Source organism: Bos indicus x Bos taurus, chromosome 10 (assembly GCF_003369695.1).
Source record: "Bos indicus x Bos taurus breed Angus x Brahman F1 hybrid chromosome 10, Bos_hybrid_MaternalHap_v2.0, whole genome shotgun sequence".
In the NCBI taxonomy this organism is placed as follows: domain Eukaryota; kingdom Metazoa; phylum Chordata; class Mammalia; order Artiodactyla; family Bovidae; genus Bos; species Bos indicus x Bos taurus.
This window is the reverse complement of record NC_040085.1, coordinates 30,814,381-30,827,696: the sequence shown is the minus strand read 5'-3', so window position 1 is coordinate 30,827,696 and position 13,316 is coordinate 30,814,381. Positions and strand designations below refer to the sequence as shown.

At 42.4% G+C, this 13,316-nt stretch overlaps 1 protein-coding gene across 1 annotated transcript in view; it reads right to left on the bottom strand.

Moving 5' to 3' along the window:
* RTF1 (RTF1 homolog, Paf1/RNA polymerase II complex component) overlaps positions 1–12,708 on the bottom strand; it is a 46,828-nt gene extending 34,120 nt beyond the window's left edge. The window contains exon 1 of the mRNA XM_027553593.1: positions 12,497–12,708. Coding sequence (XP_027409394.1) covers positions 12,497–12,706 — 210 coding nt within the window. The 5' untranslated portion in view covers positions 12,707–12,708. The remainder of the gene's footprint in view (positions 1–12,496) is intronic.
* Positions 12,709–13,316: the final 608 nt, after the last annotated feature.

Genomic DNA, 13,316 nt, shown 5'->3' with positions numbered 1-13,316 from the left:
TCTGAAATGGAAAATGACTAGAAAACTGAACTGTAGGCTACCCCCATATGTGTTACTCGCTCAGTCGTGTCCAATTCTTTGCAACCCCACAGACTGTAGCCTGCCAGGTTCCTCTGTCCATGGGATTCTCCAGGCAAGAATACTGGAGTGGGTTGCCATTTACTTCTCCAGGGGATCTTCCTAACCCAGCGATCGAACCCAGGTCTCCCCCATTGCAAGCAGATTCTTTACCATCTGAGCCACCAGGGAAGCCCCAGGCTACCCCCAAATTTCCTCTATAAGTTACAGGAGTACTGATTCTCAGGACCATGTCTACAAAGGTAATCTGCTCCCTTTCCTTAGTGGTATAGCCAATACTCTGAGCATCTTCTTACTATATATATAATTCATGGTAAAACTGGCATCTGTGGTGCTGTTTGGAATAAGCTAACAAACTGTAAGTTTCTGAAAGTGAAAGTCACTCAGTTGTATCCGACTCTTTGTGACTCCATGGACTGTAGCCTGCCAGGCTCTTCTGTCCATGGAATTCTCCAGGCCAGAATGCTGGAGATCTTCCCAACCCAAGGACCGAACCCAGGATGCCTGCATTGCAGGTAGATTCTTTATTGTTTGAGCCACCAGGGAAGCCCAATAAGTTTCTGAGGTAGTTTTCTGAATGCTTAAACCAGGGGGGGAAAAGTATATTTCTGGTGCTTAACCCAGGGTCAAGCAGGAAGGATGCTGACCATTACATGAGAATCCTAATTTGACAACCCAAATATTTCCATTTGCCATCTCTGCCTTGTCCTGGTGATTTAAGAGATTAAAGGGGAAGAGATATGCCATTTAGTAAGTTGCGGCTACAACCAGGATTTGCTCTTTCACATGGTTCCCCTCTCCTGTTAGTTCTCCCCAACTCAGTCCACTCAAAAACACAGCAAAAGGATACTTGCTCTGGTTCTTGCTCTTGGATAATATCAATACCAGCCCCAAATTATATTGCACTTACCAGATGTCAGGTACTTTTCTAAGCATCTAACATGTAATCTTCACAATGCCTTAAGGTAAGTATCATCATCACCCCCATTTAAAGATAAAAAAATTAAGCAGTAGGAAAGGTTAAGTAATTTACCCAAGATAATACAGTGAGTGTATGATAGAGTCAGGATTCACACCAGGACAGATAAAATCCTAGTTCCTATTTCAATCATGGTTTACATTTTCCCCTTGTGCCAAAAAAAGAGAAAAATACAACTAATAAATACTAGGAGCATTATTCCTTGATGATGGTGGTGCTATACAACTAAAGATTAAGTGCCGACAAAATTTTTAAAGACTGCTATAAAATATCTGTTTTCTTCTTCCAGTCTCTTTCTATTTTAGGAGTATACCCTCCTTGGCCAGAATGAGAAAATGACCTTCTCAGATTAACAGCTGACATGATCTCGTCTTCATAAGCAGTCATGAAACGTTACTCTTCTCATTTCCTTAGACAGAGCTGGCATACTAACTTCCTGAAAAGGCTTCAGATCATAAGAACACTCTCCTTTTTCATACCAAAATGGTAACTCCTACTGACCAAATACGAATTGCAACAATATTTGTGTGCTTACAGTCTTTTAAAAACAAGTATGTAATTTACATATACTGTGTTTTATCCTTTCTTATGGACAGTTCTATGAGTTTGACAAATATAGCTGAACTACTCCTGTGAACCAGATATAGGACAGTCCCATCATGCCCTCCAAATTTTGCTGTAATTTGCACTGGTCAACAGGAGTCATTACTTTTGTATGAAAAAGTAGAGCATGTATGATCTTCAGCCTTTTCAGGAAGTTAGCGCTCTTCATCTCCCTCCCTCCATCCCCTGGCAATCACACACCTGTTTTCTGTCCCTATACATCTGCCTATCATAAAATATCATATAAATGGAATCATGTAGCATGTAGTCTTTTGAATCCGTTTGTTTTTTTTTTTTAGAATAATGCATTTAAGATTCATCCATGTTGCCGGGAGAGGAATAGGCAGTTTGTTTCTTTTTATTGTTAAGTAATATTCCATTGTATGGATACACCACACTTTACCCATCTGCTAGTTGAAAAACATCTGGATTGTTTACAGCTTGGGGCAATTATTGGTTCATGTACAGGTTTTCATGTAAATACTAGTTTTTATTTCACTTGGATAAATGCCAAGGAGTGGTATTGCTGGGTTATATGGTAATTTGTGTATGGCCTTTACTATTATCTTTTTTCCACATTACCTTCATGCAAATTTATAAAAATTGGAAAGATTTATTAGTAATTTTTTCCTGACCCTTTGAGGTTCACAAATGCAACAGAATTCTGTTTTATAACACCAACTCATTATAACATGGATTTGGATATGCTGGCAATCAAATTCCTCCCTGAAACACAGACTATTACAAGCAGTAGATATCCATTAACAGTTACTGTAACTAAAGTGTTAAGATGTTAATATTGTCTTCCTGTTAAAGAGATTCCACATGATATTAAAAACCTAAGACAACTAATAAGAACTGTTGTAAGTTATCTGTATAGCACAGAGAACTCTTCTCAAAACTCTGTAATTGACCTATACGGGGAAAAAAAAAGAGTGAACATATGTATTACTGATTCACTTTGCTGTACACCTGAAATTAACACAACACTGTAAATCAAATATACCCCAATAAAAATTTAACAGTAAATAAAATAAAAGATAAAAACCTAGCAAATGGCTCTTCATTAGTGGACAACTGCATCTGACAGGCACAGTCCTTCTTCTACAGCATTAAATACCGTATTAACAACAGTACAGAGACAGCAAAGACCTTAAAAAGTGTGAAAGATACTCCTTCTACAAGCTGGGAACTGTATATGAAGTTACTGGGGAACTCATGGCAAGGCTACTCTTCACAGTTAAGTCCTTTATATTCTGAGGGCTCATAAATCAGCTGAACACACTACTGTGAGACAGAAAGGTCTTGCCAATACCGCACACACGAAGAGATAGATTTGTTACCTGTAGGAGTGGATTTATCTAACACCAATACTCACAAAAGCCAGTTTAAAAACTGATTCATGCATGGGGATAGATCCACCTGCAGCTCTCTCTTGCCAGGCCCACTTCACTGCGCCACACTGGTTGAGATGATGTTGGTTCTCTCACCATCCTCTCTCTATTTCATCACAGCTAGTGAAAATCTCTTTTCTCGGCATTCCTCTAGGATGCCATGGCAGTGTAGGGTGCCAGCATGGTTTATCAAATTGAAGCTGAACTAAAGATCTGCTGAGAGTAATGCAATGCCCCACACACCGCAGGTAAGGCTGTGCAGGATGCCACATCTGGCTTCCAGAGGAGTTTCATTAACACTGCTTGATATTTAACACTAAACTAGATGGCCAAAACTCAGACCCTAACAAAGCAAGCCTAACTACACTAAGGTAATATTTATTAAAATAGTATTATTTTGGCTAAAATTAGAATTTTAATCCATCAATATGTCAAGATTCATAAACCTGAGGGTTGAATTCCCCCACCCCATCATTCACAATGCGCTTTTTGTGATGCCATGTTGGGATCAACTTGTAATAAAGCAATTTAGCTTCCCCTTACTCAAAGGAAATTAACAAACCTCCCATGATCACATGAAAGTGGGATACATACTCTGAGCCCCAGGTAAGGAGAATAAAAGCCCATATGGATAAACCTCAGAGGTTTGTTTTTTAAAAAATAGTTAATTAGCATGTATTTTTCACTTATTCATTCCACAAATACAACTGATATAAGTGATTACTGCCAATTAGGGTGACCAGACATCTTGGTTTGCTCAGGACTGTCCTGGTTTTAGCACTGAAAGTCCTGAATTCTGGGAAACTCAGTTCCTGGCAAGCCGGGACAGATATTAATAGTTCCCCTGCTATCAGCACCTACTATATACCAAGTTCTGAGTAGACAGTCATGAAGATACATAATCCTTTGATCTCACAGAACTGAAAACCAAGTGAGGGGTATATGAATAACTGATTCACTTTGCTGTTCACTTGAAACTAACACAACATTATAAATCAATTATACTCCAATAAAATTTTTAAAATAAATAAATAAAATCAAGTGAGGGAGATAGACAACAAATAGGTAAAGAAACAATTATATCTAGTAATAAGTGCTGAGAAGGTGGTTATCAAGTGGATGGAACACCTATCTGCAATAGGGTGATTGCTTCTTTGAGGCAATGGTATTTAGGCTGAGACTAGAAACCTGGCGAGAGGAACCAGGGATGCAGCAGTCTTCTGGACATAAGTCTACAGAGAGAATAGGTAAGGCCCTGAAACTGGCAACAGCTTGGCTTAACCAAAGAACTGAAAGGGAACCAGTGTGACTAGAGCTTCTTAGGCAAGGGGTGGGGGGGGGTGATGGAATGAGGCAAGTTAGAGGTGAGAAGAAACCACATCATTTTCAGGTTTATAAAGCAGGATCAGGAGAACAAATTTTATTGGAAGGCAGTGGGAAGCCTTCATCAAATGATTTTAACCTAGGGAAGTAAGCATCCCCTGAGAGGGTTTTTAAAAGAGCACTCTGACTAACAGGAATAGACTAGAGGGCCAGGGAAGAAGTACAGAGGGGTCCACAGCAGGGTAATCAGAGTGGATGGTGGCCTGGACAGCCTAAGTAGCCATAGGGACAGAGGGAAGTGGGAGGACTTGAGAGATGCTGAGTAAAGAGTAGTAATTCACAGAGGTGTAAATCTGAGATTAATTCCTATTTTCTCTTTCATATCAAAATTGTTGATAGAAGAACATCATTCCAACAGTGGACACAGGTTATTTTTAAAGACTAAGGAACACAGCCACTGTGTACATACATGTCTGTGGGATACATGTATCCCATACATGTATCTGTACATACATGTATGTCCCATTCTCTTTTGCTAGAACTGTTTCAACAAGCATGCACTATTTTTCTAATTAAAAAACAAAAGAAAACAAACCAAACCAATGAACAAACACAAAAACCCTTCAGAATAAGTAATTCCAAAGTGACAGTATAACATTCTTTTACATATCGCATGACTGGAGCTAAATGTGGTAACTTCTTCCAATTACCAGCAAAGTGATTATAGTTATAGATAAAATACTGTGCTATATAAATGCCCACACTGCCACAGAATTGATAAAATAAAATCACCTTTCAACACAATCAAAATAAAAAGTACATAAAAATCTTTTAAAAATTCTATTACTGTTCAGTTCAGTTGCTCAGTTGTATCCAACTCTTTGCGACCCCATGAATTGCAGCACGCCAGGCCTCCCTGTCCATCACCAACTCCCAGAGTTCACTCAGACTCACGTCCATCAAGTCAGTGATGCCATCCAGCCATCTCATCCTCTGTCGTCCCCTTCTCCTCCTGCCCCCAATCCCTCCCAGCATCAGAGTCTTTTCCAATGAGTCAACTCTTCGCATGAGGTGGCCAAAGTACTGGAGTTTCAGCTTCAGCATCATTCCTTCCAAAGAAATCCCAGGGCCGATCTCCTTCAGAATGGACTAGTTGGATCTCCTTGCAGTCCAAGGGACTCTCAAGAGTCTTCTCCAACACCACAGTTCAAAAGCATCTTTGGCGCTCAGCTTTCTTCACAGTTCAACTCTCATATCCATACATGACCACAGGAAAAACCATAGCCTGGACTAGATGGAACATTGTTGGCAAAGTAATGTCTCTGCTTTTGAATATGCTATCTAGGTTGCTCATAACTTTTCTTCCAAGGAGTAAGCGTCTTTTAATTTCATGGCTGCAGTCACCATCTGCAATGATTTTGGAGCCCCCAAAAATAAAGTCTGACACTGTTTCCACTGTTTCCCCATCTATTTCCCATGAAGTGATGGGACCCGATGCCATGATCTTCGTTTTCTGAATGTTGAGTTTTAAGCCAACTTTTTCACTCTCCACTTTCACTTTCATCCAGAGGCTTTTTAGTTCCTCTTCACTTTCTGCCATGAGGGTGGTATCATCTGCATATCTGAGGTTATTGATATTTCTCCTGGCAATCTTGATTCCAGCTTGTGCTTCTTCCAGCCCAGCGTTTCTCATGATGTACTCTGCATATAAGTTAAATCAGCAGGGTAACAATATACAGCCTTGACGAACTCCTTTTCCTATTTGGAACCAGTCTGTTGTTCCATGTCCAGTTCTAACTGTTGCTTCCTGACCTGCATACAAATTTCTCAAGAGGCAGGTGAGGTGGTCTGGTATTCCCATCTCTTTCAGAATTTTCCACAGTTTATTGTGATTCACACAGTCAAAGGCTTTGGCATAGTCAATAAAGCAGAAATCTATGTTTTTCTGGAACTCTCTTGCTTTTTCCACGATCCAGCGGATGTTGGCAATTTGGTCTCTGGTTCCTCTGCCTTTTCTAAAACCAGCTTGAAGAACTGGAAGTTCACGGATCACGTATTGCTGAAGCCTGGCTTGGAGAATTTTGAGCATTACTTTGCTAGCGTGTGAGATGAGTGCAATTGTGCGGTAGTTTGAGCACTCTTTGGCATTGCCTTTCTTTGTCTTTTCTTTCTTTGACTCTGGGTCAGGCAGACATTATTTTCAACTACCTACAATGTTTCCACTTGAGAGTCTCATAAGACAATTTTAATCTCTACACATCTAAGACTGAACATATACTCTTCATCTCTAAACCTATCTTCCTCCATGGTTCCCTACCTCATGCCAGAACATCCTCTTCCTCACCCCCAGCATCCAATCAATCATCAAACTCACAGTTTCATAGCATGAATATTATGTCCTATTGAATCCACTTTCTGCCATGTCTATAACTACACTGGTGCAAGTCAGGCATTCATTCAACAAATATTGACAAGGTACATGCAGCAGGCCAGACACTGTTCTAGATGCAGGGACACTCCACTGCCCTCTCGGAGTTTCCATTCTAGTGGAACTTACCCTCTCCACCATCTCTCACCTGGACTCCTCTACCTGCCACCTAACTGGTGTCCCTTCTCTAGATTACTCTCCACATGTCTGGGAAAACTTTTCATAAGACAAAGAGGAACACCTCTTCCAGCTTAAAATCCTCCACTGGTTTCTCATTACCCTCAGAACACAGTTCACAGTCCTGAATATTGCTGACCTGATCCTGCCAGTGGCTTAAAACTTCTTTTCAACCTCAGCCCACAGAGAGATAAATTATACCTTATGAAACAATATCTATATGAAACATACTTATGTTTACTAAGTCCGACATACAATTATTTTTTCTATTTGATTCAATTTTGTTTTTATTTTTAATACTGGTTGTGATCCACTAAACTGGTTTTTCCATTTTCAAAGGATCGGAAGAGACTACTTTTGCAGCTTCACTTGGACCACTCTCTCTCCAACTAGTGATGTCGTAGTCACTCTGCTTCTTTCAGTTTCATGAGGGTGGTAGGTCCTTCCTGCCTCAACGGTTTTGTACATTTTGGTCCCTCAACCATGAACACTCACATGTTGCTGTACTCTTCAGTCACCTATCTTCTTGTCCCTAACCCATATTCCAGGTCTCAGCTTAAATGTCACTCCCATCAGGCTAGCACTGGGTCCCAGGTCACAGTGTCACAGCATCTCAGTTCTTCCTTCCTAAGATGTAACACAAATCTAAGGAAATGACTCTCTGAGCAATTTCAGCACCTGTCCCTCCCTCCATGCTCCCCTACTCCCAGCTCCTGGAAGGTGGAAATTGCTTCCGTTTTGTCCATCCAATAGCCTTATTGTCTAGCACTGTCTAACACATTTGTTGAAAGATTTAAAAAAAAAAAAGAAAGAAAAACAATCTTTCCTTTTGGGGAACTTATGAAGGGAGCAAATAAGTACACCAAGAGAGGGGTGCTGAAAGACAGGTTTTTAATTTTTCCTAAAAGCCTGTTATGGCTCCCACTGGACTCAACCTTCCCTGCACTATTTCTAAAGGAAAGTCAAGTGAAACTGGCAGATGAGTTGCATCAGGTGAGATGCAACACCATGACACAAATTTAAAAACTACAGAAGTTAACACTGACACTTCTCACAACTTAGACTTCAAACTGCTCTGACTCATGAAAATAGACTTTAGGGACTTCTCTAGCAGTCCAATGGCTAAGATTCCGTGCTCACAATGCAGGGGGCCTGGGTTTGATTCCTGGTCAGAGAACTGGATCCCACATGCTGTAACTAAGAGTTCACATGCAGCAACTAAGAGTTTGCCTGCCTCAATGAACACTGACGATCCCATGTGCTACAACTAAGACCTGGCACTGACAAAAAAAAAAAAACTATATTAATAAGAAGCACAACTTCTAAATTTCCCAACTTTTATGTGAAAGATTTGTGGAAGGATACTTTATAAGAATGATATTTTAAACACATAATGTCTAAAAATAATTCCTACAAAATACTTAGGGGCCAATTAAAAAAAAAAGTTTAATTTATGGCTACTTCAAGTAGCATGAGCAAAGAGGACAGGATAACACAATTACCGTCATTTTAAATAAGGATGAAAACTGCAAAATAACTGCATGTAGCTTTTCTTTTTTCCTTGAAAAAGGCAGAGTTCTTGTTATAAACACTGAGTTGTACTGACTTGAATAGACAACTTCTGATTCCTTTCTTGTCTTGGATGCTTTTCATACTACAGGATCCACTGCATAAATATTATTCCAAAAGAGTGACACATTATCTCCATAGAGGTACATGGTGGGGTAAAAAAGCCTAGATTTGCCTCAAATTGTGTTATTTTTTTCCAAGAAGCACCAAAAGCAATAACTCCATGATTTGCAATTCTAAGATGTTGAAAAAAAAGTGTGGCCAACATAAAAAATAAGGTCACTATCAGGTCAGATGTTAAAATGAATCCTTCAAAGGTCTGAGTTTTTAAAACCTTTGAAAGTTAAAACAAATTTCAAAGAACTCCCAATTCAGTTACTACATACCTCTTCCCACCAAGAAGAAAGGGAAAAAATAAACAGGCCTCAAAAAAAGCATCCCAACAATTCAAACGGCTTCAGAGATTAGAAAAACCAGCTGCTTTGCCACCTTAAACATCTCTGTTAAGTTCCTTTGGTTATATGTGCACACACACTATGGCTGAGACAGGAAGCTATTTCTCTCCCAAACTACTTACAGTGTCTTATGAAAAAGATTAACTTGCATACAGACAGTGGTCTCAGTGTTTAACACAAATAAGTACCTGGACTATAACTGGTAAAATGCTGTATTTTACCTCAGAGGATACAGTTCCCTGAGTCTTCTGATTCAGTAGGTCTGGGATGGGAGCCCCTGCAAAGCACATCTGAAATAAGCAACCCAAGCAGTTTCATACATACATGTTCTTTCTCTCACCACCAGGAAAAACCAGTGTAGAAGGCTGACCTGCCTCACCTTCAGTAAAGACTAATTTGGAGGTAATATTTCTGACATAATGGCTTAGATTCCCACTTGGAAAACTCATAGACAAAGGATCTCCTTACTAACTGTGCTCCATTCTCACACTTGACACTCAGATTTGTCATGGTTTGTTCTTTTCCACAAGGCCTGCTCGTTAGACAGCAAATACGATGTTATACCCCACCAGTGAAGACCAAGAAATAGATGGAGTAGACCAAGGTATCTTGGTGAGATAAGGCCCAGAAGGCATTAACTTTGTTCTGAGGATTCCTAAAGACTGCAAAACCAGGCTGACTTTGAACTTCTGCTCAAGATCTCTGAGAAAACTTCTGGACAGCATAGAACTTTTTGATTCCTCTGAAAGCCTGGCACAGGGCTGAATAGAAAGAAGGCACTGATGCCTGTTAGGATGCACAGGAAATGGGGATTTTGATCTGATTCCCATCTGATAAAAAGAATGCCAATGAGTTGAAAAGGAGAAAGGTGAAATTGCTGTTAAAATGTATTAGGTATTACTTACAGATTTTATGATAATTTCTTTTTACAAATAGATAAAGTTGGGTTTAAAGTTGTAATCCCTTCAGTTGCCACTTTGAAAAAACTTTTGTGGATAAGGAAAAATCTTTCTGCTACAAAAGGAAGCTCTCTACTCATTTTATTTGTGAGACTTCTGTGGAAAATAATCAAAGACAGAATAATTTACAGCTTAGTTCATTTATCATCAGAACAGATGTCTTAAGAGTGCTTTACCAAGGAAGCCCCCCAAATCATCTTTTAAATTGATGTATCAAATCCCTCTATTCAATATACTGTACAAACATGCATTCAAGTAACACAGAACATGGCTATGAAACATCATTTTGCAATATGAAAAACAGAATAGTTGGTATATGGAAAGAGCATAGGCCTTGCAGTCATACAGATTTGGGTTCAAATTCTACTACCAAGTTATGTGAATCTAGGTAAGTTATATCTTCAAGCTCCATTTTTCTTATATCTAAAATGGGGAAAATGGTACCTACTTTATCAGAATTTGAAAACCTGACAATGTAAATAAAGCACTTAATTGAAGTGACTGGATGGCTCAGCAGATAAAGAAACCACCTGTGATGCAGGAGACACAGGAGATGAGGGTCTGATACCTGGGTCAGGAAGATCCCCTCGAGAAGTAAATGGAAACCCATTCCAGTATTCTTGCCTGAAAAATCCCACGAACAGAGGAGGTTAATGGACTACAGTATGTGCTCAGTCGCTTAGTCGTGTTTGACTCTTTGTGACCTCAAGGACTGCAGCCTGCAGAACTCCTCTGTCTATGGGATTCTCCAGGCAAGAATACTGGAGAGGGTTGCCATTTCCTTCTCCAGGGATACAGTATCCTTCTACAGGTCTCAAAGAGTCGGACATCACTGAGCGACTAAGCACACACAGCATATCGGTGACTAGTTCACCCCAGTGTGTTAGTCGCTCAGTCGTGTCTGACTCTTCGTGACCCTATGGACTGGAACCTGCCAGACTCCTCTGTCCATGGGGTTTTCCAGGCAAGAATATTGGAGTGGGTTGCCACTTCTTTCTCCAGGGGATCTTCCTGATCCATGGAAGTTCACCCCAGGCCCTATGTAAATGGTAACTGATGTTATCATCAGAAATACCTACATTTTTAAATTAGGAAATAGTTGTTTTTTAAGTTCTAATCCTAAGTGCCAGTCTAAACTTATCAACCAAACTTTTACAGTCAAGACAATATTTTTACATATTTCAGGAGTCTTTCTGTGAACATTTTCACCTTACCTTTCACTTTCTATCCCATAACAAGGTTTCTAGCCCTCTGATACTTCTCCACAGGCCTCACTACTTCCTCATCTCCTACCTCCATACTACCATTTTCAAAAGAGCCCTCTTTTCTTCAACACCTTTCCAGTCCCTTTTTCTCAAAGTCCTCCCCTTTCATGCCCTAATATTTAAGTCCTGAGACCTCTGACCTAATACAGAGGACTCCCAAGAAGCCATTTGTAGAAAAGCTTTAGTTTTCAGGTGCTTGTACCAATTAATTCTTACAAATACTCAATCCTTTGTAATAACCCAATCAGATACACAAGGCTGATGTTTTATCTAGACTTTACAGTTATGGCCAAAGATACATAGCTAGAAAACAGCACAGCCTAGAACTCAAAAATTTCAGATTCTTAGTTCAGTACTCTATTCAACTTACAGAACTACTACCTCTTGCATATCCTTTCTATATATAATTTGTTCACTAAACATGGGGGAAAACTCTTTTTGAATCTTCTGCTATCACTGGAGCACTGCTACAAAGGACAGCTTTCTCCCTATAGTATCTTCCAGAGTATATAAACAGTTCAAGCAACCCCAAGACAGTGAGACCTAAAGTTAGTTTCAATGGCTCCTGAACATCTTTCAAGTAGAAAGAATTCTGGGATGCTGCATGAAAAGGGCCTTCATGCCGCCCTAGATATTTCTCCATTTATGCCCACTTTCCTCCTCCCAAGAGCTTTCCTGGGTCTGACATCTCAATGGGGACCCTTAACAAACACAAAACACTCTAGCTGCCAAGGATTCGTGTCCACAGCTAAGTATTCTTCGCCAAGCGCGGAGAGGTTCCCCTCCACTCTGTTCACACCCTCGTCTGAAAAACTTCATCTTCCACAGCCTGAACCTTCTCGGCCTCCCTCTCCCGCCCCCCACCCCCCGCACCGCCCCCAAAACCTTCCAATTGCCCGGGTTGGCGAGCGATACTTTCTATCTCTCCGTGCCCGGATCCCCTGGCCTGCTGCCTGCCGCCCCGATCTGGCCGTGGCAGACCAAGGATTCCTCCAGTTTCCCCAGTCCGAGGCCCACCAGCCTGGCCCCTGCCCCGCCTCCCCGCCCAAGGCGCCAAGTCCTCCGGGCTCCGTCTCCAGGCCCCGGCCAGACTCCAAGGGCCGCGGGCACTGCGGGGAGGACAGAGGGGGCGGCAGCGGCGTTCAGGACACGAGGCAGGCCGGGCGCTCCAGCCAGGAGGCCCGGGGCCCGACAGGCTCCCGACTCCCGTGGCCGGGACTCAGCCCTCCCGCTCCGCTGGCCCGCGCCTCCGCGGCCTGTCCTAACCTGATCCAGGTTCTCGTCGCTGCCGCTGTCCTCCGTGTCTGAGTCAATCACGACGCGGCCTTTCCGCTTCTTTACCATCGTGGTCCCCCGGCTCCCACGCCGGACGCCGCCCGGACTCCCCTCTTGCCCGCCTGCCAGTGGGACCGCCACTGCCGCCGTCGCCGCCGCCGCCGCTGCTGCTGTTCGACCCACACAAAGGCGACCGCGCATGCGCGCTCCGCTCCGCCCCTGGCCCCGCCCCCCGCTCGTCGCACGCCGTTCGCCGGCGCCCAGAGCCCCGCCCCTCCCCGCCCCCGACGCAGCGTGGGGGGCGGGGACACCCGGCTGGGTTCCGGGCGGTGAACTACGGTCTTGTGCCCAGCACCCGCAGCTGGAAGTTTTGGGTGTGTCTCTGCTGTGGGGCCGAAGCTTCATGTGCTGCCTACTTGTTTTGGACTGGAGCCGCAAGCATCTGGGTCTGCTCTAAGGAGCCTTTCCACTTTGCGACACTGATGGAGTCTCGAGGGCACCGTTAGGGCCGCCCGCCTGAAAGACAAATCGTCTGGACCACCCTGAGGGCACCTGTTGTGGAACGAAGCCTGCCTACCTGGGCTGTGCGAGTGACAACTAATCTGGGACCTGAAGGATTCATCTGATTTACCCAAAAAAAAGAGTAGAGGGAAGGGTATTCCAAGCAGAGAACCGTTTGGTCAAAGACATAGCGATAATAGAAAAAGTTGGGTTCAGGAAACTGAAACAGTTGTTCATTATGGCCGAACAGAGGGCATGGTGTGTGGGGATGAGACTGTGGAGGTACGCAGCGGCCAAATCATTCAGATCC